We start from the raw sequence: 27,435 nt of genomic DNA, 5'->3' as shown, positions 1-27,435 counted from the left end.
ACAGGGTGAGTAACCTCCTCTTCTGCACCAGTCATAACAGCGTTGTTACAGCATGGAGTCACTGCAGGGCAGAGTTATGGATGTTTGGGAGCCTTAGCTGTGTATTTCCACACTGTGACACACTTGGGTTTCTTCTACGTGTAACCTTGGCTCTGAATTTCCAGGGTTTGCAATGCTTGTTTTGGGGATTAGCCCAGCACTTATTTTTACTCTCAACCAGTTGAATATTGTTTTTATTGGGGGTAGGGCCCAGGAAATGAGCTCAGGAAAGGGGCTGACCATACTTTATAAACAGTGACTCTCTGTTTGCCTCCTGGCCCCCTGTGAGGAAGTTCTGGGGCAGGCAGGAATGTGGGGCTTTCCCCCACTCCAGTTGGAAACAAGAAGTCTGCTCAGGGATCCTCCCTTGTCAGGGGTAGAGAGGAGAGAGAAAAGCTCTTGAACAAAGATGAGGAAGATAGCAAATGAGCCAGCCTTGCACCCCCGAGCTCACTGGCAGCTCTTCCATTAATCTTACTGGTTCAGGAACATACTCAGTGCTTCTCTGGATAGGCGAGAAATTCAGGACGGCTCCTCTCTCAGGCCTAGAATCACAAAGCTGCTCCTGGCATCTCCTGGAGGCTGATATAGAACCAGGAAAGAGCTCCCAGCTTCCCCCTGTAACACTTTGGGATTCAACCCAGACCAGTGTGAGCTTGTGTCACTCCCTGCCCTGTAACCCTGGGTGCCGTAAATGCTCTGCCACTGTGGCTCACAGCCCGGACACCAACTGCCAGCAGACCAGCATGTAGTTCCCTGAGTGTCTATGTGCTGTGCTGTGCAGCCTCGTTCAGTGCTCTGACCCCAGCAGCCTGCCTAGAACACAACAGTCCCTCCCTGGTCTCCTTTAACTGGAGTGAACAATCATTTCAATTCAAACACAGCACGGAGTTGGATTATAGTCAAAATAGAGCACGTTTATTAACAAAAGGACATAGGTTAATTGATACCATGCAGGAGGGACTGAAGGTAGAACGGGTTACAAACAAACACAAATAAAAATATGCTTTCTGATGACTAAGACCTAACTTAACAAGCTACAGATTTTGCTCTAGGTAATTTTCTCACTGTCGGTCTTTGTCTAGCATGGCTGACCAGACCCTCTGGCCAGGACCCAATACACGGATCACAAAGTGCTTGGTTCCTTTGTCTCCTCAGGTGGAGGCTAAAGATGGAGTCTCTCTCTGTCCCTTATATCCCCAAAGGAATTGTCTTTGTCCTAAAAGTCAGGAAGGCCTCCTGGGAATTCAGTCTCCTGTGTCTTTCTGGGGTGCAGGAGCCATATTAATTCTCTGTCTCTCGACTTCAGACTCAGAATATCCCCACTGGTTTAGCTTGATGTCTTTGCTTACTGCTAAAATGTACATTAGGGTAAACCCACATTTTTTTTGTCTAGGATAAACCTGTTTATTCCCTTTACCTAGGCTTGGCTATCTGGCTTTAGATATCATAGAATCTTAGAATCATAGAATATCAGGGTTGGAAGGGACCTCAGGAGGTCATCTAGTCCAACCCCCTGCTCAAAGCAGGATGGGGGAAAGCCGACTGCTGCAGAGGAGTATGTGGATCGGACAGAGACTTCTCTTAGGGGAGAGTCTAATGATAGAGAATCTCCAGGTTATAGTCAGGAGCAGAGGATGGAAGAGGATAATGTAAGGGCCAGATCAGATGATAAACATTCACATAAAAAAGAATCTAACACATCAGAAAAGGGCAGACAAATAAGCAGTGACAAGTTTTTAAAGTGCTTGTACACAAATGCTAGAAGTCTAAATAATAAGATGGGTGAACTAGAGTGCCTCATGATAAAGGAGGATATTGATATAATAGGAATCACAGAAACCTGGTGGACTGAGAGCAATCAATGGGACACAATCATTCCGGGGTACAAAATATATCGGAAGGACAGAACAGGTCGTGCGGGGGGGGGGGGGAGAGGAGTGGCACTATATGTGAAAGAAAATGTAGAATCAAATGAAGTAAAAATCTTAAGTGAATCCACATGTTCCATAGAATCTCTATGGATAGAAATTTCATGCTCTAATAAGAATATAACATTAGGGATCTATTACAAGCCAAAATGCTTCTGAAATAAATGTAGTCAAACTTTACTAATTCTGGGTCACTGAGAACGAAAATGATGCTTAAAATTGTTGATTGGCTCTAGTTTTCAAGATATGCTATTGGGTCAGTATATACGACCCTTGACTTGGGAATGGCGGAGGACACGTGAGTTATAAAGGGAAGGGATCTCAATTTAAACCAGAAATGACTAAAATACATCTTTGACTGGATCTATGAATAAATCTATGACTGGGTTTGGACAGTACTTGCTTTTTAGGCAAAACAATGAATGATGCAATCTGAAGCTGGTATTGCGTCATACATGATATGAATTGCATCATGTTATTCCTAGAAGTCATCGATGATGCAATCATAACGAAGCTTACATCACTCTGCTGAACAAATTGCCCTATATCAGCTCTAGAAAGCATACAGTGTCGTGCTCTCTTATTTGTCAGTGTTTGATTTTGCAAAGGGACACATTTCTGTTTAGCCAAAGTGAGCGGAGATGCCTCGTACTTGTGGTGAACAGTGCAGATAACTTCTGCTATGTTTGTGGTGAAGTGACTTTTGCATCACAAGAGCGCAGTATAACCACTATGGTTAAGAAAGCCTATCACCTTTATTTTGGCTGCAAAATTGGAGATCAGGACAAGAGGTGGGCCCCACACATATGCTGCAACACTTGTGCAACAAATCTTCGCCAGTGGTTGAACAGGAAAAGGAAATCTATGCCTTTTGCAGTGCCAATGATTTGGAGAGAGCCAACAGATCATCCCAGCAATTGTTACTTCTGCATGGTGCCTCCAGTTGGGAAAGGTGTGTCAAAGAAGAAAAAGTGGACTGTCCATTATCCAAACATTCCATCAGCTATACGCCCAGTACCCCACGAAGAAGGACTGCCGGTTCCTGATGCATCATTATCATTCTCACTTGAGTCAGACGAGGAAGAGGAAGAGAATGAAACTTCTGGTCCTGAACCATCAATGTCACAGGACCCACATTTTCTCCCATCCTCCTCCTCTGAACCACACCTCATAACACAAGGTGAACTGAATGACCTTGTCAGGGATTTGGAACTACCCAAGAGTAAGGCAGAGCTGTTGGGCTCCAGACTACAGCAGTGGAATCTCCTGGCAGGTGATGTTAGGGTTTCCATGTTCCGTGACCGTCAAAAGGATCTTGTCCCATTCTTCTTCATGGAAGGTGATCTTGTAGCCTGCAACAACATCGATGGTGTGATGGCAGCCCTCAACATTGTTCACGATCCAGATGACTGGAGACTGTTCATTGATTCATCGAAGACGAGTCTTAAAGCTGTTTTACTGCATAATGGCAATATTTTGCCATCAATTCCAGTTGATCATGCAGTCCATATGAAGGAAACCTATGACAACATGAAACAACTTTTGAGGTGCATAAACTATGACCAACATCAGTGGCAGCTTTGTGGCGATTTGAAGGTTGTTGCTCTCTTGCTTGGTCTGCAGACTGGATACACAAAGTACTGCTGTTTTCTCTGCAAATGGGATAGTCGTGCAAGAGATTCCCACTACATCAAGAAAGATTGGCCACTCCGACAGTCATTGGAGCCTGGGAGGAAAAGTGTTCAGCATCCACCACTTGTTGAATCAAGGAAGATTTTGTTACCACCCTTACACATCAAGCTGGGTCTGATGAAGAACTTTGTCAAGGCCATAGACAAAACACAAGCAGCTTTCAAGTACCTCCGTGGAAAATTTCCAAGGTTAAGTGAAGCTAAGATAAAGGAAGGTGTCTTTGTTGGTCCTCAGATTTGTGAACTTCTTCCAGATGATGCATTTGACCATGCACGGCGTTGCAAGGTAAAGACGGCATGGAAAGCCTTCCAGTTAGTGGCAATAAATTTTCTCGGAAACAACAAGGCAGACAACTACAGGTTGTTGGTGGAAAACCTCTTCAAGGCATACAAAAGCCTTGGTTGCAACATGTCACTAAAGATACATTTTTTGCACTCTCATCTAGATTTTTTTCCACCAAACTGCGGAGCAGTGAGTGACGAGCACGGCAAGCGATTTCACCAGGACATTGCAACAATGGAGAAAGGCTATCAGGGCAAATGGAGCCCATCAATGCTTGCAGACTATTGCTGGACAGTGACAAGAGATGCTCCATTTAATGAATACAAGAGACAAGCCAAGAAGCGCCGAGTAGACACTGAATAGGACTAAACTATGTACAGAATAGTTTTTTGCCTTTTGTTTCATAATAAATTTTATTTATATAACCCTTTTGCTGATTTTTAAAGTGTTACCTAAACAGGACAGGTGAAATATTATCATGTAAAGCAACCATAAACACATGAAAAGACCTAGCTTTACAATTTATGATTAAAACTCTACTATCTACACAATATACATAGACATAAAATGTAAAAACTTAAATAACTTAGAAACAGTAGCCAATCAGTTGTTTTAATTGTCATATTTGAATTCAGCACATCAAAATACATAATAAATAGCACATTTTATCTCTGAAGCAGATGCCTTCTCAAAAATTGTAGACCAGTGTTATAGACCACCTGACCAGGACCGTGATAGTGATGATGAAATCCTAAGGGAAATTAGAGAGGCTATCAAAATTAAGAACCCAATAATAGTGGGGGATTTCAGTTATCCCCATATTGACTGGGAACATTTCACTTCAGGACGAAATGCAGAGATAAAATTTCTCGATACTTTAAATGACTGCTTCATGGAGCAGCTGGTACGGGAACCCACAAGGGGAGAGGCAACTCTAGATTTAGTCCTGAGTGGAGCGCAGGAGCTGGTCCAAGAGGTGGTAATAACAGGACCGCTTGGAAATAGTGACCATAATACAATAGTATTCAACATCCCTGTGGTGGGAAGAACATCTCAACAGCCCAACACTATGGCATTTAATTTCAAAAGGGGGAACTATACAAAAATGAGGGGGTTAGTTAAACAGAAGTTAAAAAGTACAGTGACTAAAGTGAAATCCCTGCAAGCTGCATGGGCGCTTTTTAAAGTGTCGTGGAAAGAATCACCCACGCAGTGATTTTAGTTCACAGACTCAGAGCCTGAGGCCTTTATTGCAATACATACCAACGCGTTGGGGTGCAGTTTTTTCAAACTGGCACCCCGGGCAACAGCTCGCAGGCTGACTTTATTCCATTAAACCACAAGCAGGGTACAAACAATACGTCATGAATTAAGTCATTGGGGGCAAATCACAAGCTGAGCAAGGGTTGAGCACGAGCTTTGGGGACTTTGTCCCAAAGCTGCAAGTTTACCTGAAAACAGCTCACAGTAGTGTGCTTGTCTCTAGCACTCAGATGCCCAAATCCCAATGGGGTCTAAACCCAAATAAATCCGTTTTACCCTTGTGACAATGCGGTTCTGGCGGGACCCAACTGAGAGTGCCAACTCAGGAAAAATTGCTAAAACAGGGCAGTTACAGCCCAAGGCTGGGGTTTCTCTACCTCTAAGGCAACCAAACCAGCCAGACTAAGAGGACTTCGGTCTCACCCCACTGGCTAACCGCAACCTCACAAGCAATTTCCTTAGACACTCCAGTTTCCCAGTATCACCACCAGTGCCGCTCGTTATGGGGATAAATGGTTATGAAAACCAATATCCCAATATACACAAAAAGGGTTCTCTCGATCCCAAAGGACCAAGCCCCAGATCCAGGTCAATATACAAATCAGATCTTTCCCACAAATCACGCTGTTACCAATCCTTTAGAATCTAAAATCTAAAGGTTTATTCATAAAAGGGAAAAAGATAGAGATGAGAGTTAGAATTGGTTAAATGGAATCAATTACATACAGTAATGGCAAAGTTCTTGGTTCAGGCTTGCAGCAGCGATGGAATAAACTGCAGGTTCAAATCAAGTCTCTGGAATATACCCCCACTGGGATGGGTCCTCAGTCCTTTGTTCAAAGCTTCAGCTTGTAGTAATGTTCCTCCAGAGGTATGAAGCAGGATTGAAGACAAAATGGAGATGAGGCATCAGCCTTTTATAGTCTTTTCCAGGTGTAAGAACACCTCTTTGTTCTTACTGTGGAAAATTACAGCAACATGGAGTCTGGAGTCATATGGGCCAGTTCCTGCATACTTTGCTGAGTTACAAGGCGTATCTGCCTTCTCTCCATGGGTCCATTGTATAGCTGATGGTCCTTAATGGGCCATCAAGGAGGCTAGGCAGAGCACATCCCAGCTTGTCTGGGATGTCACCCAGAAGCATAGCATAAGTTTGCCATACAGACAGTATAGTGCCAAGATTCATAACTTCAACTACAAAATTGATACACACATATAGACAGCATAATCATAACCAGTAAACCCTGACCTTGTCTAAGACACCCCATTTGACCCCCTTTATACAAGATTTGGGTGCCACTACAGGACCTTGGTTGCAACAATGATCTATATGGTCCCAATTTATGTCAATAACGTCACAACCCTGCACAAGCCCATGCAGGGCGAACTCATAAACTGTTTGCCCTCTATAACACTGATAGAGAGATACATTTTATATTTCTAGTTTTAGATACAAGAGTGGTACAAATCAGATGACTATACTCAGTAGATTATAAGCTCTGTAACGATACCTTACAAGAGACCCTTTGCATAAAGCATATCCCAGTCACGTTATATTCACTTATTACCATATTTTTTCTAAAACTATTCCAGTTACATTATATTGACTTATTATTAAGTTTTTATAAAATCATATAGACTGCACAACGTCACATCATTATTTAAGCAATTACTATTATGAAAGGAAAAAAGCAAGAAGCCAACCCTGCAATTACTTAATTTCCACCAGCAACTACAGAGTTAACCCCTCAACCCCCCCTCTTAACTTCCTCAAACTGCGGTTGCCTGCCGGTTTGGGCCCTATCCTTTTTTCTTATGGGCACAGGCATTGTTTTACTATCAATTCAGCAAGGAGGGTGGGCTGTTTTTACCAACCCTCCTTGTAGAAGAGGATTAATTATTTAACAAAGCAATTACTATTATACTTAAAGAGTGGTTAAACAACACAACAACACTAAAACACTTACTATCATGCTGGAAGAATAGTTAAACAACACTAAAATCTATATTACACAAATTAGAACACTGCAATAAGCTCTGCTCTCTCTTCCGGGGGAGAGCAATCCTTCCCTCTTGCTCCTTTTTAAACCTGGGTGTAGCCTCACCCCTTTCAACATTCACACCACTGGGGAGGATTTATAAGGGAGGTCCTCGCATGCACCCTGTCCGGCAACGAGTTACCAATCCGCCCTTGAGAGGAACGGGGTAGGATGCCCGATTGCCCCAGGTTTTGGCAAACGATTTCCAGGGGCTCCTCTCCTACACAGCAAGGGGAGGGAGCTCACTCCATACGCGAGTCCATGCTCCCGAGGAAGATTTGGGGAAGGGTTTTGGTCGTAGGCCAATCACACAAAAATTAGGAAAGCTTTGGTCACCGTACACCTCTCCCCCAGTAGAGAGCACCGGCCCGCCTTCAAGAGAACGGGATGGGATACTCTGCTACCTAGGAGTACGCGGACGGATTCCTTGGGGCCTCCCCGCTCTCCGAGCAAGGAGGTGGTCCCCGTACACCCCTCCCCCAGCAGAGAGCACCGGCCCACCTTCAAGAGAACGGGATGGGTTGCTCCACTGCCTAGGAGTACGTGGACGGTTTCCCGGGGCCTTCTCTCTCTCCGAGTGAGAAGGGACACAATTGTCACTTAACGGGTAAGAAAAGGGTGGGGACCTACTAGAGCGGGGGTCTCCGATTCACGGTCCCTTACCCCGCCCGCAGCTGGTCCCAGAGTCACCTTGCGACCTACAATCACACCACACCTAAACCGGGATCTTTGCTATAACAGTCCTTTCCAGCCCCCAGCCTATTGCTAGTGGGAGTCCTGTCGATCCCCGGGTCGCAGGTCTCACTAGTCCACACAGCCTATTGCTGGTGGGAGTCCTTCGCCCCCTTCGGCTGCACCGGGATTCCCTGAAGTCCTGCCCTACTACTACTTACTTAAATGGGGGTCTCCGGTTTCCCCAGTCCCTTACCCCACCCGTAGTAGGCTCCAGGGTGCCCTGGCCTCATCCCACCACTGTCACTCTAGGCGGGGGTCTCCGCTATCCTCGGTCCCTTACCCCGCCCGTAGTGGGTTCCAGGGAGTGGCTTCAGTCCCCTACTCACTATGGGGTCCACTTTCCCGGGGTGCTCCTGCAGCCTGATTTTCACCTCCCTCTGAGATCACCACTGCCCAGAGGGATATGGCCACAAAGCTAAGCAAGCAACAATATAGAAAGCTTAAAAAGGCAAAGCATAGGAGTTTGGCGTACTTCTTGTTCTTATCAAGATTAGAAACCCTCTCTGTTGTTTGCCTCTAGTCCTCGGGTCACTTATTTCTTGAGTCAGTGGTGGTTTCCTTTATGTCCCAGAGAGATCACCCAGCCTATTCAGCCTCTGTTCCTGCCTGAATAATCTCCTGTCATCCGAAACTTGTTTTTATTCTGGGCTGGCACTCTAAAAGTGTTTAACTGCCAGACGGATGTCCCAGTAATTTTACCGAGGCTGTTCCAAGGAAACCGTTGGGTCTAAGACCTCGTGTACACACCACAAAACAGACAGTCACCTACGCCCCCCCCCAGCTTATAGCCTAAGGAAACAATGATAGAGAGAGCGCAGCATGATGCAAGAATTTAAACAGACAAGTTACAGAACGGACACACACAAAACGAACAGGCGTCAGGCAAATGAGTCTAACCTTAAAAGGTTCGGATCACAGCGCGTTCTCACCTGAACCTAGAGCCTATGGGCAGCTCCTTACCGAATCCCAAATAGAGACAAGGGTCTCTTACTTGGCGCCTGGGATCAGTGTGGGAGCGAGCGGTCCACGGTCCTCCGGTCCGGTGGGACGTCGAGTGATCCCGGACGAGCCCCCAAATTGTCGTGGAAAGAATCACCCACGCAGTGATTTTAGTTCACAGACTCAGAGCCTGAGGCCTTTATTGCAATACATACCAACGCGTTGGGGTGCAGTTTTTTCAAACTGGCACCCCGGGCAACAGCTCGCAGGCTGCCTTTATTCCATTAAACCACAAGCAGGGTACAAACAATACGTCATGAATTAAGTCATTGGGGGCAAATCACAAGCTGAGCAAGGGTTGAGCACGAGCTTTGGGGACAAATCACAAGCTGGGCAAGGGTTGAGCATGAGCTGATCACGAGCTAGGAAGCAGGGGTTGGGGTCAGTCTTCTCACCCCCCTCCCTACCCTCTGACTTAATTTCCGAGGAGTGGGTGTTTGTTTGGGTAGAAGGGCGCTTGGTGGTTTCCGCAGGGGTGGTGCTCAGCCCTAGCTTGGGTACATTTCTCAAGACTTGGACTATGTCATTTTCCGGGGGATTTCAGCAAAGGCTTAAGGGGGGGGCTAGTTTGCAGATAGCTGGACTATGGAAAAGGTTGCAAATAGTTATAGCAGCAAGGATGATTAACTCTCTGCAAAAACAATTTCTTAATGTCAAGCAACTTGCGTTATATTTCCGTAGCCTTGCAGTTATTATATTTCATCAGTTATGAACATATTTCATTAGTACTGCTGCAGGGGGGGGGGTTATTCTCCCATTCCCTCCTCTGGACATGACCCTTGACCGAGTTTGGCAGAAAACTGTGCAGTTTAGTCTAGTTTAAGCTTTAGGCCTGCCCTACTCTGTGCAAAGGCCATCAGCATAACAGATCTCTGTTGGAGGGTTTATTTGGGGCCTTCAGATTCAAAGCTCTGGCTATCAAAAAGAAGGCCCCCCTCCTCTATTTCCCCACAAAAGACACCATAATAGAGGCCCAACTTCAATGTATACCCCAAATTAAGAAACACAGTAAAAGAACTAAAAAAGAGCCACCGTGGCTTAACAACCATGTAAAAGAAGCAGTGAGAGATAAAAAGACTTCCTTTAAAAAGTGGAAGTCAAATCCTAGTAAGGCAAATAGAAAGAAGCATAAACGCTGCCAAATTAAGTGCAAGAATGTAATAAGAAAAGCCAAAGAGGAGTTTGAAGAACGGCTAGCCAAAAACTCCAAAGGTAATAACAAAATGTTTTTTAAGTACATCAGAAGCAGGAAGCCTGCTAAACAACCAGTGGGGCCCCTTGATGATCGAGATACAAAAGGAGCGCTTAAAGACGATAAAGTCATTGCGGAGAAACTAAATGGATTCTTTGCTTCAGTCTTCACGGATGAGGATGTTAGGGAGATTCCCAAACCTGAGCTGGCTTTTGTAGGTGACAAATCTGAGGAACTGTCACAGATTGAAGTGTCACTAGAGGAGGTTTTGGAATTAATTGATAAACTTAACATTAACAAGTCACCGGAACCAGATGGCATTCACCCAAGAGTTCTGAAAGAACTCAAATGTGAAGTTGTGGAACTATTAACTAAGGTTTGTAACCTGTCCTTTAAATCGGCTTCTGTACCCAATGACTGGAAGTTAGCTAATGTAACGCCAATATTTTAAAAGGGCTCTAGAGGTGATCCCGGCAATTACAGACCGGTAAGTCTAACGTCAGTACCAGGCAAATTAGTCGAAACAATAGTTAAGAATAAAATTTTCAGACACATAGAAAAACATAAACTGTTGAGCAATAGTCAACATGGTTTCTGTAAAGGGAAATCGTGTCTTACTAATCTATTAGAGTTCTTTGAAGGGGTCAAAAAACATGTGGACAAGGGGGATCCAGTGGACATAGTGTACTTAGCATTCCAGAAAGCCTTTGACAAGGTCCCTCACCAAAGGCTCTTACGTAAATTAAGCTATCATGGGATAAATGGGAAGGTCCTTTCATGGATTGAGAACTGGTTAAAAGACCGGGAACAAAGGGTAGGAATTAATGGTAAATTCTCAGAATGGAGAGGGGTAACTAGTGGTGTTCCCCAAGGGTCAGTCCTCGGACCAATCCTATTCAACTTATTTATAAATGATCTGGAGAAAGGGGTAAACAGTGAGGTGGCAAAGTTTGCAGATGATACTAAACTGCTCAAGATAGTTAAGACCAAAGCAGACTGTGTCGAACTTCAAAAAGATCTCACAAAACTAAGTGATTGGGCAACAAAATGGCAAATGAAATTTAATGTGGATAAATGTAAAGTAATGCACATTGGAAAAAATAACCCCAACTATACATACAATATGATGGGGGCTAATTTAGCTACAACAAGTCAGGAAAAAGATCTTGGAGTCATCGTGGATAGTTCTCTGAAGATGTCCACGCAGTGTGCAGAGGCGGTCAAAAAAGCAAACAGGATGTTAGGGATCATTAAAAAGGGGATAGAGAATAAGACTGAGAATATATTATTGCCCTTATATAAATCGATGGTACGCCCACATCTCGAATACTGCGTACAGATGTGGTCTCCTCATCTCAAAAAAGATATACTGGCACTAGAAAAGGTTCAGAAAAGGGCAACTAAAATGATTAGGGGTTTGGAATGGATCCCATATGAGGAGAGATTAAAGAGGCTAGGACTTTTCAGCTTGGAAAAGAGGAGACTAAGGGGGGATATGATAGAGGTATATAAAATCATGAGTGATGTGGAGAAAGTGGATAAGGAAAAGTTATTTACTTATTCCCATAATACAAGAACTAGGGGTCTCCAAATGAAATTAATAGGCAGCAGGTTTAAAACAAATACAAGGAAGTTCTTCTTCACGCAGCGCACAGTCAACTTGTGGAACTCTTTGCCTGAGGAGGTTGTGAAGGCTAGGACTATAACAGCGTTTAAAAGAGAACTGGATAAATTCATGGTGGTTAAGTCCATTAATGGCTATTAGCCAGGATGGGTAAAGAATGGTGTCCCTAGCCTCTGTTTGTCAGAGGATGGAGATGGATGGCAGGAGAGAGATCACTTGATCATTGCCTGTTAGGTCCACTCCTTCTGGGGCACCTGGCATTGGCCACTGTCGGTAGACAGGATACTGGGCTAGATGGACCTTTGGTCTGACCCGGTACGGCCGTTCTTATGTTCTTATGTTATGTATGACCAATCCCCAACTAAATCATCCCAGCCAGAGCTTCGTCAAGCCTGATCTTAAAAACCTCTAAGGAAGGAAAAACCTCTAAGGAAGGTTACATCACACAGAGAGAATTTATAACTTCACATATAGAACCATAAGGTTAGAAGGGACTACAAGGGTCATCTAGTCCAATCCCTGCCAAGATGCAAGATTTGTTATGTCTAAATGTTGTTACACATATTTTACAATGATGTTATTCAGCAGTGTGTTAATAGTTTTCAAATGATAGCTCACAAGGCATATTTTATACAGTTATCATTACAGTAGTGTGTAGGGTGTGAATAAAGAAAGGGGTGCGAGGGTCACACTTTCCCAGCTCAGGAACCAGATGCCTAAATATAAATGGACACATCTAGGGACAAAGAGTACAGGCCATACTTACAGGATGGGGACTCTATCCTGGGAAGCAGAGACCCTGAAAGAGATTTGGGGTCATGGTGGATAATCAGCTGAACATGAGCTCCTAGTGTGACGATATTGCCAAAAGATCCAATGGGAGCTTAGGGTGCATAAACAGGGGAATGTCATGTAGTAGATTATTTTACTTCTGTATTTGGTACTGGTGCTACTTGTGCTAGGATCCTGTGTCTAGGTCTGGTGCCCACAATTCCAGGAGGAGGTGGATAAAATGAAGAGGGGTTCGGAGAAGAGCCACAAGAACGATTAAAGGATTGGAAAACCTGCCTTCTAGTGATAGACTCAAAGAGGTCAATCTATTTAGCTTAACAAAGAAAAGGTTAAGGCAGGGGTCGGCAGCCTTTCAGAAGTGAGTCTTCATTTATTCACACTAATTTAAGGTTTCGCGTGCCAGTAATACATTTTAACGTTTTTAGAAGGTCTCTCTCTATAAGTCTATAATATATAATTAAACTATTGTTGTATGTAAAGTAAACAAGGTTTTAAAAACATTTAAGAAACTTCATTTAAAATTAAATTAAAATGCAGATCTTATCAGTTTAGTGCAGTGGTTCTTAACCTGGGGTGCACGCACCCCCTGGGAGTGTGAGATGCCCTTTCTGGGGATGCGAGACATGCGAGATTTTTTTAGAAGGTAAATCATCGAAAACTCAAATTAAGCACAGGCACGCAAATACAACTACTTTATTTCATCAAACCTATGTATTTATTAACATTATACATGTTTTAATGATTACTGTAATATACAAACAAAGTTTTCAAGTTTTTAAGCTAATTGTAGTGTAATTTTTGATAAGGGCTGCAGAGCGCTGGGACCAGGCCAGGAGCGGAGCCCTGCGCTGGCTGCCAGTACTCCAGGCCGGCAGAAGGGCTGAGCAGGGCCGGAGGCCCGGACCCCGGCTGGCAGGGGGCCAGGCGGCTGGAACCGCAGACCGGCTCCTGCCAGCTGGGGTCCCGGCCCCGCTCAGCCGCTGCCGGCCGGGAGTTCCGTTCACCCAGGCCGGCAGCAGGCTTAGCGGGGCCAGGGGCCGGGACCCCGGCTGGCAGCAGCGTGCCAGTAAAAATCGGCTCGCGTGCCGCCTTTCACGCTCTTCAATCCAGCAGACAAAGGTCTAACATGTGCCAATGGCTGGAAGCTGAAGCTAGACAAATTCAGACTGAAATAAGGCCTACATTTTAACAGGGAGAGTCATTACCCATTGGAACAACTTACCAAGGGTCGTGGTGGATTCTCCATCACTGATAATTTTTAACTCAAGAAGGGATGTTTTTCTAAAAGATTGATCTAGGAATTATTTCAGGAAGTTTTCTGGCCTGTGCAATACAGGAGGTCAGACTAGATGATCAAAATGATCCCTTCTGGCCTTAAATCTATGAGCTCTGGGCTTCTCTCCCTTGGGTCCAAAACAAGGAAGCAGCTCAGGGTTTCCCCACTCTCGGGAAGCAAATGGCTATTGCCTCCCAGCTCGGGAATCAGATGGTGCTCATGGCATCATTCCTTCACAGGATGCACTGTTGTGGGGCCATCCAGCTAATTCCTAAGTTTGTGTTGTAGCGGGAGCACATCTAGATATGGAGGATGTCAGAATTTCACTCGGTGACCTGGAGAAGGGCTTGGAGAACACGGCTTTCGACTCCATGGTAAATCTTCCCTTCTCTTCTGCACTGGCCTTTGGACCTGCTCTGAGAACACTGACTAACAGGATGTTTTACAGGAAGAAGAGGGACTCCCTGAGGGAGCACAGAATCCGCCTCCTGAGAACAACAGAGAGGAGAGAGCTGAACGCTCCACCTTCTGGAGGTATAGTAACCCCAGGAAGCGTCACTTCTCCCCAAACAGATCCCATTAACCAAAACACACACACTACAAACACAACAGTAAACTAGAGATTAGCACACAACCACTTTGAGTATGTCTACACTGCAAGGTAAGCCCAGGCTCAGACTCAGGCTCAAACCCTAACCCCTCTTCCATCTACACACAAATCTCTTGGCCTCAGGGCCATGGTCCTGTGACCCCATGAAGATGGAAGGTCTGAGCCGGACTCAAGGTGGGGCGCAGGGTTCGAGGCCTGTCGTTTTGCAGTGTAGATGTAACACTCCTTGAACTCGGGTTCTTTGAGTCTGCCAAAAGTATCCCACAATGCTATGGGTCGACGTCCTGTGTCCTCTCTCTCCCAAGAATCATTAATTAACTCCAGGGAAATGGAAGCACCTCCCCTTGTTCTAGTACAGCAGCTTTGTGGTTAACCCTTTTGTTTTATTCTGACTGCCAAGCTGCAAACACACCTTAGGAGAGCACAGAGCAGTCTGTGTTTGCAACGGATACCAACCAGAAAGTGCACTGCAACATGGTTGCAGGAGACAGCCAGAGCCAGATCTTGGTTAATCTCTGATGCTAGGCCTGCAATGCAACTGATTTTAGTAAGAGTTCTGGAATGCCCACGTATACCAGCAAATAGCAAAGAAGCTGGTAGTGCTGGAAATTTACCGACCAGCGACCAGTGTGGGGAACAGATGAAGGGGCTCAAGAATGAGTACTGCTACTATGAGTACAGGACTACAGCTGCATCTCTGGCAACTCGCCGGCATCACGCCCTTCTTATGATGAGTTTGAGTATGATGGGGACTGTTCTGAGCACTGAGCCACCAGTGGTGCTCGATTACCTGGTCAGCTGGGAGGAGGCCCTGTGGCCTCAGAAGCCAGCAGGGGAATCGTTGAATGAGGCAAATGAAGTGACTCTGCTGATGAAACTGGTCCTAGAGGAGGCTTTGCCACAGGAACAGCTGCAGCACATACTGGGGCCATACTCAAAGGAGCTTTTTGATACCCCCTGGAGGAACAGCCCACCGTGGAGCTGGCAGCAGAAACAGAAGAGGGATAACTGCTCTGGAGTCTGGTAAGTTTCTGGGTTCATTTTTCTGTTTGTTAATATGGGAATGGGAGAGATTTCCATTCCATGAACCAATGCCAAAAGATGATAAGTTCTGGGTAGCAGCATGTAGCTGCTAGTAGCGCATTGTTCCTGCCCTCTGCCCCCACCATGGAATTCCAAACGGAGACCAGGAAATGCCAGCAGTAAAACAGGCGTGTCAAAGAGAATCTCGCCTGGGGAGGTGCACATTTTTGCTAGTATTTTCTAGTTTGTTAAAATAAGAACCGTATATTACCTTCCCCATATGTACACCACTCGGTACCAACGCCATGGTGTAATGAGCTGCCTGAAAAGACTGAATTGTAGGGTTGGAGGGAGGGGGAAGTGATTCAAATGTCTGTTTTCATATGTAGTCCATTTCTGTTAAATGTAGTCCATGCATTTCATAGGTGATGAAATCATTAATCCCAAATACGACTAGGTGTTTGAAGTCAGTTCAGAAATTTGCCAGGGGGAGAAGGGGGATGGCTGTGGAGTTCCATTCCAGGTGTTTGCACGCCATCCTACCAGGCTGCATCAGAAGCCCTGGGGAGGCGCTAAACAATGCGTACGCTAATGCAGCACTCTGTTGATTTGCTAATGAATTCTTACCCAATCCTGGGGGCTGATAGCTGCAAACTTTTCATGTGGCTGGAACTCCATGTCTGTAGTCACATTTCGGGGAAAGGTGTATTTTTCAGGGCTACCTTGGTAGCTTGCCAGCTCACTCCACTCATAGATGTGCTGTTCACTCACCATACATTTGAGCACTTCAGAGGCATACACACCTGATTTCCCACCAACAGCCTGGCCACCAACCTCCTCCCAAATTCAATTTTTTTTATTTTTTTTTAAATGTTGTGATTTTTAATTTACCACGCTCTCAGCATAAGATTATAAGAACATAAGAATGGCCCTATTGGGTTAGACCAAAGGTCCATCTAGCCCAATATCCTGTCTTCCGACAGTGGCCAGTGCCAGGTGACCCAGAGGGAATGAACAGAACAGGTAATCATCAAGTGATCCATCCCGTCGCTCATTCCCAAGCACTTCTTGCACTGCGATTAACTCGGCTGTGTCTAGGGAGCTTCTGTGGGCTGAAGCAGCCTTCTGTCAATATATTGCAGTTCAGTTTCAAAAAGTAATGTTTTCTGTCCTTGAAATTCCAAAATGAGTTTTTGTTCTCCTGCACCAAGCTATTGGAGACAGTAACCCTCTGTGTCTTGTCCTATTCCAGGCCCCTCGACCTCTACAAACTGCAGTATCTCCACAGCTCGCCCACACTGCAAAAGCCTGGGCCAACATACCTTCATGCACTGTTCCAAGAGGAAGCATTTCTGTGAAGAACTTATGGTTGAAGTTCTGGACAGGCCAACAAGCAGGTCAAGTACCAAGGGGAAAGGGGCTTACGACCAGAGGAAAGACATGCGGAGAGGTGAGCAGAAAATCTCGAGCTGGCTGCATAGCTGGGGACAGGGTAGCAGCACAGGAGCAAGCACTTGATTCGCAGATCCTGGAACAGGAACAGCTTGGACAACTCCACGGCTGGGTGGTTCATACGATCGGGTCGTACGAGAGGTCGGACACGGCTAGTGTGTCCCATGCAGTCCTCAGTGCTGAATCCCTTCTCTGTGTATGCCTCCATTCCCATCCCGGTGCCAAGCGCCCAGCAAATATGGAAGGAAGGGAAAGGAGAATGGGGGAGGGAGGGTGGGGGACATGCAATAGTGTGGGAGGCATGTCTCGTACATAGTTCAACTGATTGCATTTGGTGATGCACTTTGGTCTTGGTTACTTCTAAAGCTTTTGGTGGTGTTGGTGTTTTGGGGAGTAATGGCAGCTGGCCTGGCAGGCAATGGTTTCATATTGTACTTTTCCAATACATGTGTAAAAGTAAAGGTTTTTATTTTATAAAGAAATGTTACAGCCATCACTGCAACACATCAGATAATGTGTATATCAAATAATAACGGTGAACACATGATCAGGGACAGCTAGGAGGTTTTACGCAAAACCCATGTCTCAATACAGCTATTTGCATCAATCCATACATCAATTATTTACATCAATCCATACAGTTTCTCCTCCCAGCTCCATTTCATAAGCAGTCATGTCAGTCAAAAATGCATAACAATCAACCCCCACCCCCCGAAGCAATCAATGCCCCCCGCCCTCCAAGCACATTCATAAAGATACTATCCTGCCTCTTCCATTGGGCCATGCAAGTCCATCTCTGATTTCTGTTGCCTGGGTGCACCCAGCTCCAGCTGTGGTAGGTGCCCTCTCTGGCTGAGTGTGCTGGTTCAGCGGCCACTCGCTGTCATAGATCCATTCGGGGGAAAGGTTATGAAGAGCACAGCAAGCCAGACTAATGCAGACAGCATTGATGACACTGGCATCCAAACGGGTCTGTAAACATCACCAGTGGGATTTCAATCAGCCCTCCTCTGCAGCGTGGGGCACGAGTCATTTGCTGGAGGATTCTCTGCACCTTGAGGTCTTTAAACCACGATTTGAGGACTTCAATAACTCAGACATAGGTTAGGGGTTTGTTACAGGAGTGGGTAGGTGAGCTTCTGTGGCCTGTGTTGTGCAGGAGGTCAGACTAGATGATCATAATGGTCCCTTCTGACCTTAAAGTCTATGAGCCTCTGAGACTATAACACACATTCACCCACCGTTCTACACCTGCTGGCCAGGGCCTCAGAGATAAGGGTATGGTTTCATAAGTCAAGGCAAAAAGGGGATTTGCGTGGGGTCCCCAAACAACAGTGGGGACAGTAACTCCATTTATAACAACATCATGTGGTGGGAATAGTGTCCCAGCCTGTCTATGAATGTAGACTCCCGGTTGGAGGAAAACCCTGGCATCCAACATTTGCAGTGCAGCCAACACTGATGTTCTTAAATTGGCCTCCATGGTCAATGAGGGCCTGCATAACTATGGAGTAGCGCCCTTAGCAGTTTATGTACTCATGTGCTCCTTGAGGAGGGCAAACTATGGGCACATGGGTCCCATCAGTGTTCTGGCACAATTTGGAATCCCCATTCTCTCAAAGCCAGAGATTCCCTCAGGAATATCTTTCATGCCCATCACCTTGGGTAGCGCCGGCTCTAACGTTTTTGCCGGCCCAGGCAAAAAAGAAGAGCACCGCCCCGCCATAACACCCCCACCAGCGCCGCACCACCAACCCCCCCCAGCGCCGCGCCGCTGACCCCCCCACGCCCCAGCGCCGCGCCACCGACCCCCCCCAGTGCCGCGCCGGGCCGCCCACCCCCCCCCAGCGCTGCGCCGGCGAACCCCCCCCCACCAGCGCCACGCCGGGCCGCCCAAACCCCCCCCAGCGCCGCGCCAGCGAAACCCCAGCCGCCGCACCGCACCGCGCCGCCCAACCCCCTCCCCCGGCGCTGGGCCAGGCCACCCAAATCCCCGGAGCGCTGGGCCGCTCAAACCCCCGCTCCAGCGCCACGCCGGGCCGCCCAAACCCCCGCCCCCCCCCAGCGCCTCACCACGCCGGGCCAGCCAAACCCCCGGAGCGCCGGGCCGGGCCGGCCAAACCCCCGCCCCCCCGGAGCGGAGTGGAGCGCTGCGCTGCACCGGGCTGGGTTGGCCAAACCCCCGCCCCCCCCCCAGCACCACGCCACGCCACGCCGCCCCCAGCACCGCCGAAGCCCCCACCCCTCCAGTGCCGTGCCGCACCGCCCAACCCCCTCCCCCGGTGCCAGGCCGGGCCGGGCCAGGCCACCCAAATCCCCGGAGCGCCGGGTCGCTCAAACCCCCACTCCAGCGCCACGCCGGGCCGCCCAAACCCCCGGATAAAAGACATGCCTGACCGCCTCAGAAACCTCCGCCACCACTTTATCTGCAGACAACTTTACAGCACCAAACTGGTTGGCAATGGACTTGTAGCTGCCTGGCGTAGCCAGTTTCCATATGGTTACAGCAACCTGCTTCTGGACTGGCATGGCCACCCTCACGCATGTGACTTTACACGTGAGAGTCGAGACAAGATGCTCCCAATGCTCCAGAAATGTGCCTTTCTTTATGCAAAAGTTCTGGACCCACTGCTGGTCATCCCAGGTCTACGTGACGATGTGGTCCCACCAGTCTGTGCTTGTGGCCCTGTTCTGGTCTATGTAGGGAGCATCAGTGACTGTACCGAGTGTCATGAGCAGCATCAGTCAGTTTGAGTTTGCCATGTCTGTGTCCTCCCCCTCCTCCTGCTCTATCACTAGCTCTGTCAGACAGAAAACACCACTGAACTGCCCAGCAGTGGCTCACGGAAGCTCTATCTGTGTCCTGAAGCAGGAGTGAAAGGCCACACAAGAGAAGTTCTTAAAGTGCCACTCCTCCATGTTGCTGGCTCCAGTTGCAGGGAGCACGCGGACCAAAATGATAACTCGGCAGGATGTGCTGGCAGGCTGTTCAAACTTCCTGTATGTGCGGTGTGGACCGTTAAGTTTTCCCATGCTGTACAACGAACAAAGGGCTAGAGCGGCCACATTTCAGGAGGGCGCTAGGAAGTCTGGAGTATGGTTGGGTGGACGTGGGGCTGTGTACTGCAGTGTGGATGCTGGATCCCCAGGTTCGGGCCTGGGTTAAAAATTCTTAACCTAGGGTTGGCAATCAATGTAGATGCTCAAGCCTCGGGTTCTCAAACCCAGGGTCCGCTGACTCAAGTCTCACTAACCCTGGGCTTTCATTGCAGTGTAGACATTCCCATGGTCTTCTGCACACACTGCTTTGCAACATAGCATCACTCCAGCCGTCACCTCACACTAAGGGCTTGTCTACACTTGGAACATTTCAGCTGCATCAAGAATCCTGGCTTCTCTTCCTGGCTCTAGGAGTAGATTGTGGTCCAGGATAACAGATAGCACAGTGTCCCTGTCTGGGTCATCTCTTGGGTTTGAATTGGGGCTCTCTGGATATAAAAGCATAAGCCTCTACCATGTGAGCTAAAGAGCCGTCTCTCTTTGTTCTGGGAGCAGCAGCACTCATAGATCTCTAATTGTGGTCTACCGGCAACAGGTTGATGCCTGTCACAGAAGCAGCTGATTTGGCATGTTCCTTCCAAGGGGCTGTATGGCAAAGCTGCTGGGACTTTGTTCTTTTAGGGAGCTCTGCCTGCAGTGGCCTTGTACAGGCTCACAGTTATCTTATCAGTAACACAGATGGATGACAGCTGTCCCACCCACGGTCAGGGCCGTAGCAACAAAGAACGTGGCCCCCTCCGAACGGTGGCCCCCATATGTCCGGGCGGGGCTCCTTACAATGCAGAAACTGGAATGCGGTATTTATTTTGCCACTTTTAGGGGCCCCCTTCCTTGCGGGGCCCCCTCCGGTCGGAGGGTACGGAGGGCGCTCGCTACGCCTCTGCCCACGGTACAAGGGCTTGGCTTGCCATAAGGGATGTGAAGGGCTGTATTAACCTCAGTCAGCGGAAGAGCTCGGCTGAGCTTGCAGTGAAGGGCACCACAGGCGCCGACTTTCATTTTTCAGGGGGGGGGCGCTGCACCACGAGGCCCCACCCCCACTCCGCCCCTTCCCCCAAGGCCCCACCCTCCCTCTGGCTCTTACTGCCTCCTCTCTACCCCCTCCCACATGGCACCGAACAGCTGATCGGCGGGGCCTCCTGAAGTAACAGCTGATCAGCGGGTGGCTGGTGCGTGGTGAACACCCACTATTTTTTTTCCGTGGGTGTTCCAGCCCCAGAGCCCCCATGGAGTCGGTGCCTATGGAGGGCAATGTGGGGCAGTAGTGGGGAGGCATCTTTCCTAAAATCCCAGGAAGGCTGGAGGTGTTTGTGTGACTGCCCGCAGCTGGGAGGCTAGTTAAGATAAATGGGTGTGAATAGGCTGCACCGGAACCTGCAGTTCCTGCTGGGAACAAGTGGCTCTTGAATCAGGGGAGCTTTGCTCGGCAAGCACCCTGCGTGCGCGTTGGTGTCTCTGTTTGCATCTCCCCAGGCGTGCAGCACAGCCCGTGTCGCAGGCCAGAAGGGTGTGTAAGGCTCACACCAAGGTGCTCCGGAAGGTCTTTCTGGGCCTCCTGTGTGCAGGTGAGACTGTCAGGCCCTCTCACAACGTGTGGGCGATCCTCCCTGGGAATCAAAGACACTAGAACCAAGAACCCCTCCTCAGCCAAGTGGACTCACCCCCTCAGCATGTTCTCCAGACCTTGGGCTAGTCTGGATTTCTGTGTCCCAAGCAAGGGGGGCGTCCACGCCTTGTCACGAAGGTTGCACCTGAGCCCATCCATCTCCCATCTTTCCAGCTGCAGTGGGCCTGTGTCATTCTCTCCCCTTTGATCCCGGTCAGACTTTCTCCTTACGGGGAGTTCAGGCATCTCTAGTCCTGGAATAGCATGACCCTGCCCCCCCCACCCCGCCCGGTGAACATGCAGAGATGTCTACTTCTGCCTTCCTGTCAGTCCCTCCAGCCCCCAGGAATGGCTGGTCACTACACGCCCACAAGCCAGCTCGCTTGACTGCTGTGGGATTGCTCTGCAGTGGTAGGGGTTATGTGGTGAGGGATGGGGGAGGAATAGCTGGAGACAAGGGAGGGTTTGTGAGAGCTCAGTCTGCCCACAGGCCCCTGAAGCCGCTCACTGCCTCTGCCCTGCTTCTCCTCAGCGTACTTGGCCTATTTCATTGCTGCCTGTTGGCTGGACTTCCAGCGAGCCATCGCCTTGGTCGTTATCACTGGTCTGGTCATCTTCTTTGTGGGCTGGGGCCTCATTCAGAAACACTATGGAGCCAAGCTGACGAAGCTTCTGAGCCCCTGTCAGAAATGCTGCCTGAAGTCCTGGCTGTGGCTAAAATGGTGAGTCTGGCAATAGACACTTTATCCACCGAAAGCAGCTTTCTGCTGGGCTGCATGTTTCACCAGGTGCACTGGGTCTCCGTCACGTCAGTGCACACACACCCTCAATGGGCATGGGACAGCTGGGCTGGTGGGCACACACGGAGGTTCTCTGTGGGCATGCACTAACTGGGCCTGCGCTGGATTGCACGGCTGGGAGCTGTGCTGAAGCCGGCAGACACATGCTGGCACACACTCCCGCACAGATGTGGCCCTAGAGGCCTCTCCGGGGAGGGATCTGACAGCCGCTGCAGGTGTGCTAAGAGAGATTGTGATAAGATGCACTATGCCTCTCCATACTGATTGGAGAGGGCTGCAGTTTGGTTGTCTCTTCAAACGATCCCCATCTCTTCCTCGACGGAAGCTGATCTCCACTATGGGGTATTCGTTCAAAGAGCAAACATCCCACCTTGGTCCCTGTGCCCGGGGCACTATGGGTAATTCCTGGACTTTCCTGCCTTGCGGTGCAACCCTCGCTCACACAAGTGGCCCTGACGCACCCCAGTGGTCTCATTGGCTTTGGTCAGGCTACTTGTCCCCATGTAGACACTTACAGACTGTGATCAAGTCACCTCTTAACTTTCTTTTCGATGAACTAAATAGACTGTTTCTTTAGTCTCTCACTGTAAGGCAGATTTTCCAGACCTCAGATCATTCCTTTGATTCTTTTTTTAACTCTTTCCAATTTTTAAATATCCTTTTTGAAGTGTGGACACCAGAACTGGACCCAGTGTCCAGCAATGGTCTCCTCTGTGCTGTATACAGATGTCGTACCATGTCCCATTTGACGTTACCTTGTTTATCCATCTAAGAATCACATTAACTCCCTTAGCCACAGTATTGCACTGGGAGCTCATGTTCAGTTGGTTTCCACTGTGCCCCTACATCCTTTTCCGAGTCCCTGCTTTCCAGGACTTTAAAGGTGCTATAAGTTCTTTGATCTAATATGTATGACTTTGCATTTGGTTGTGTTAAAACGCTTATTGTGCAATAAGCTCACCTTACCGTGTGATCCAGGTCACTCAGGAGAACTGACCAGTCCCCATCATTATTTGCCACTCCACCAATTCTTGTGTCGTCTGCAGATTTCACCGGCAATGATTTTATATTTTCTTCCAAATCATTGATAAAATATTGAATAGCACTACACTGAAAACAATAGAAATACCATCACTGGATAACAATTTCCTGTTTACTACAGTTACATTTTGAGATCTACTCTTTAACCAGTTTTTTAATCCATTTAATATGTGCAAGATTTTTTTATTCAGAATTTTATACAGGACTCGGTCAAATGCCTTACAGAAATCTAAGTCTATTATGTCAGCCCACTTACCTTTATGAGCTAAACATGTGCTCTCATCAAAAAATGATGACTAGTTTGTTTGACCAGATCTATTATCCATAAAGACATGTTGACTGGTATTAAAATAGAGGGAAGAGAACTTATTTAGCACAGAATCAAGATGTTGAGAGCAAAATTAGTCAAGGATCAAAGAACATGAAGAGAAGACATTCTTAGATTACCTAAATACCAATGCTAGGAGCCTGGGTAACTAATAAGAGGAGCTGGAATTGCTCATTTATAAACATACATTTTATTTTGTTGGTATTGCTCAAACCTAGTGGAGTGATTCCCATGATTGGAATGTGAAAAGCAATGATTATGGAGTGGGCAAAAGGGGAGGGTAAGTGGCCCTCTATGTCAAAAATGGTTTTACCTGTTTCCAAGTCACTGATAATTCAGAAGAAAATTATTTTGAATATGTATGGATGAATATCCTAATAGATAAAACACAAGATGGGATATTAGTTGGTGTCTGCTACAGACCACCAAATGACTAGGGAATAGAATGACTAGCTCTTTATCCACCTATCTTCAATGTGTAGGAAGAAAAGCTACGTGATCATGGAGACTTCAGTTTGAGTGAAATATGCTGGAGGTCTCATGCTGCCAGTACTAAAACACCTTTGGAATTTCTAAACATTATAGATGCCAGTTTCCTAACTCAAAAAGTGTTGCAGCCAACATGGGGGAATTCTTTATTCGATCTTGTCTTGAAAGGTAAAGAGGAACTGATCACAGAACTGAAAATTAATGGTACTTTAGACAAGTGATCATGACTTGATCACATTTATAATGTGCAAGCAGAATAAAGTCCAAACGAGTAATATATATATACCTGGTTCTTTAAAAGGGCCAATTTCACAATGCTGATGAAACAATTATGAGCCAAATCAGTTGGGAGAAATTTAAATTTAACCAGAAAAAGGAGAATGCTTATTGGGAATTGTTTAAGAACATCTTATTAGAGACCCAAAAACCCCACAATCCCATCACTGAAGAAGGCCATACTGGTTAAAAAACTGATGTAGTTTAGAAGGGTAATGAAGGCAGCTAAAAAATAATATAGATAGATAGAAAGAAGAATGGGGAAGTTGATGATAATAAATATAAATCAGAAGCTAGGAAATGTAGAAAATTGATAAGGGTATCAAAGGGACACTAGGTGAAATCTATGGTCAGCAGAATTAAGGATAATAAGGAGTTTTTAAAGTATATCAGGAACAAAAAGAATCCTCACAATGGCATTGGTCTAGTACCACATGGAAATGTAGCATTATCGATAATAATGCAGAAAATGCAGAAGTGTTCAACAGATATTTCTATTCTGTATTTGGGAAAAAACAGATGAGATAGGTCTAACATATGAGGATGATGATGATAACACTCTTTCCAATCCACTACTATTTGATGTTAAACAGCACTACTAAAGTTAGACATTTTTAAATCAGCAGGTCCAGATAACTTGTATCCAAGAGTTTGAAAAGAGCTGGCTGAGGCGCTCGTTGGACCACTAATGTTGATTTTCAATAAGTCTTGGAATACCGGGGAAGTGCAGGAAGACTGGAAGAAAGCTAATTCTCTGCCAATATTTTAACAGGGTAAACAGGATGATTCCCATAATTATAGGCCTGTCAGCCTGACATTGATCCTGGGCAAGATAATGGAGTAGCTGAAATGAGACTTGATTAATGAAGAATTAAAGGAGGGTAATGTAATTAATGCCAATCAACATTGGCTTATGGAAAATAGATCCTGTTAAACTAACTTGGTTTTTTTTTTTTGCTGAGATTACAATTTTGGTTGACAAAGGTAATAGTGTTGATGCAATATACTTAGACGTTTTAAAGGCATTTGACTTGGTACCACATGACATTTTGATTAAAAAACCCTAGAAAGATGAAATTAAAATGGCACTCATTAAATGGATTAAAAGATGGCTAACTGTTAGATCTCAATGTAAATGTAAATAGAGAAATACCTGGAAGTAAACATAAAATCATCACTGATAAAGTTGGCAGATGATTCAAAAATTGGGGGAGTGGTAAATAACAAAGAGGACAGGTCACTAATACAAGAGCAATCTGGATTGCTTGGTAAACTGGGCACAAGCAAACAATGTGTGTTTTAATGTGGCTAAATGTAAATGAATAATCTAGGAATAAAGAACGCAGGCCACACTTACAGCATGGGAGACTCTATCCTAGGAAGCAGTGACTCTGAAAAAGATCTGGGGGCTGTGGTGGATAATCAGCTGAACATGAGCTCCCAGTGCGACGCTGTGGCCAAAAGGGCTAATGTCATCCCTGGATGCATAAACAGGGGAATCTTGAGTAGGAGTAGAGAGATTATTTTACCTTTGTCTTTGGCACTGATGTGACAACTGCTGGAATACTGGTTCCACAATTCAAGAAGGATGTTGATAAATTTGAGAGAGTCAGAGAAGAGTCATAACACTTGTTAAAGGATTAGAAAACCTGCCCTATAGTGAGAGACTCAAGGAGCTCAATCTATTTAGCTTATCAAAGAGAAAGTTAAGGGGTGACTTGATCACAATCTATAAGTACCTACATGGGAACAAATATTTAATAATGGGCTCTTCAATCTAGCAGAAAAAGGTCTAACATCATCCAATGGCTGGAAGTTGAAGCTAGACAAATTCAGACTGAAAATAAGCTGTAAATTTTTAATAATGAGAGTAATTAACCATTGGAACAATTTACCAAGGGTCATGGTGGATTCTCCATCACTAACATGTTTTAACTCAAGACTGGATGTTTTTCTAAGAGATTTGCTCTAGGGATTATTTTGGGGAAGTTCTCTGGCCTGTGCTGTACCAGAGGTCAGTCTCGATGAGCTCTGGTTCCTTCTGCCCTTGGAATCTGTGAATCTATGAATTAATTATGCTGCCACCCTTAACTTTTTTACTGAGTGCATCCCATGTCAACCTCTCCGTGATTTTGCCTAAGGTCTATGTCAGGCTAACCAGCCGATAGGTACCTGAGGCAGTGTTGGAGTCCTAAAAACACAAGTGCTGGAACACAAGTCAGTGGGAGGCCCTGGTAGGGAGCAGAAGCTGGATGGTAGTGGGGGAGCTGGGCAGAGGTGGGGATAAGGACAGTGCTGGGAGAAGCCCAAGGAAGCAGGGTGACTCCCCACAGAGCACATCCCATCCCCGCATCCCCCCCTACCTTTGCGTGACTCCTACTCCCTGTGAGGGGTTCTGCTGTCCAGGTGTCCCCACTACCCAGCTCCCGACATTGTCCAGCACCGCAATGAACGCCCGGTCCTGGCCGCAGCATCCTGGCTCCCTCTGTGCTGACCTGCCACTGAGCAGCCTCCACCTGGGCCTGGCACCCACACCTGACAGCTTGGAGGATGCTCTGCAACAATGGAGAGAAAGGAGCCACTTGGACCGGGTCCAGCAGAAATATCACAATGCCGTTCCAAATCTTAGGAAAGTGCCAGGACAGTGTTCTGGCATGACTCAACGCTGACCTGAGCAGGAACTTATATTGCTGAGGCCAAGTCATCATCTGCCAGGTTGGGAAGGAGTCTCCTTACCAGCCATGAATGGTAGAAAGTGTCACCCACGGATGCTGCTGTGAGAGCTCAGTGATAGCAAGGCACCCAGGAGTCTTCTACACTGCAGACTGCCCTGACCAACTGGGGGTCTTTGTCTCCAACGAGAGGAGATAGCAGGCTCCTGTAGGA

General features: G+C 46.8%; 1 protein-coding gene across 1 annotated transcript in view; it reads left to right on the top strand.

The window, feature by feature from the left end:
• The first annotated feature begins 14,169 nt into the window (after window positions 1-14,169).
• Window positions 14,170-27,435, top strand: part of LOC135884424 (sodium/nucleoside cotransporter 1-like) — a 42,359-nt gene continuing 29,093 nt past the window's right edge. The window contains exons 1-4 of the mRNA XM_065411789.1: window positions 14,170-14,238; window positions 14,313-14,398; window positions 21,483-21,574; window positions 22,148-22,337. Coding sequence (XP_065267861.1) covers window positions 14,170-14,238; window positions 14,313-14,398; window positions 21,483-21,574; window positions 22,148-22,337 — 437 coding nt within the window. The remainder of the gene's footprint in view (window positions 14,239-14,312; window positions 14,399-21,482; window positions 21,575-22,147; window positions 22,338-27,435) is intronic.

This window comes from Emys orbicularis, chromosome 10 (genome assembly GCF_028017835.1).
Source record: "Emys orbicularis isolate rEmyOrb1 chromosome 10, rEmyOrb1.hap1, whole genome shotgun sequence".
In the NCBI taxonomy this organism is placed as follows: domain Eukaryota; kingdom Metazoa; phylum Chordata; order Testudines; family Emydidae; genus Emys; species Emys orbicularis.
Note: the sequence above shows the minus strand (reverse complement) of the source record. Positions and strands in the feature narration are given on the sequence as shown.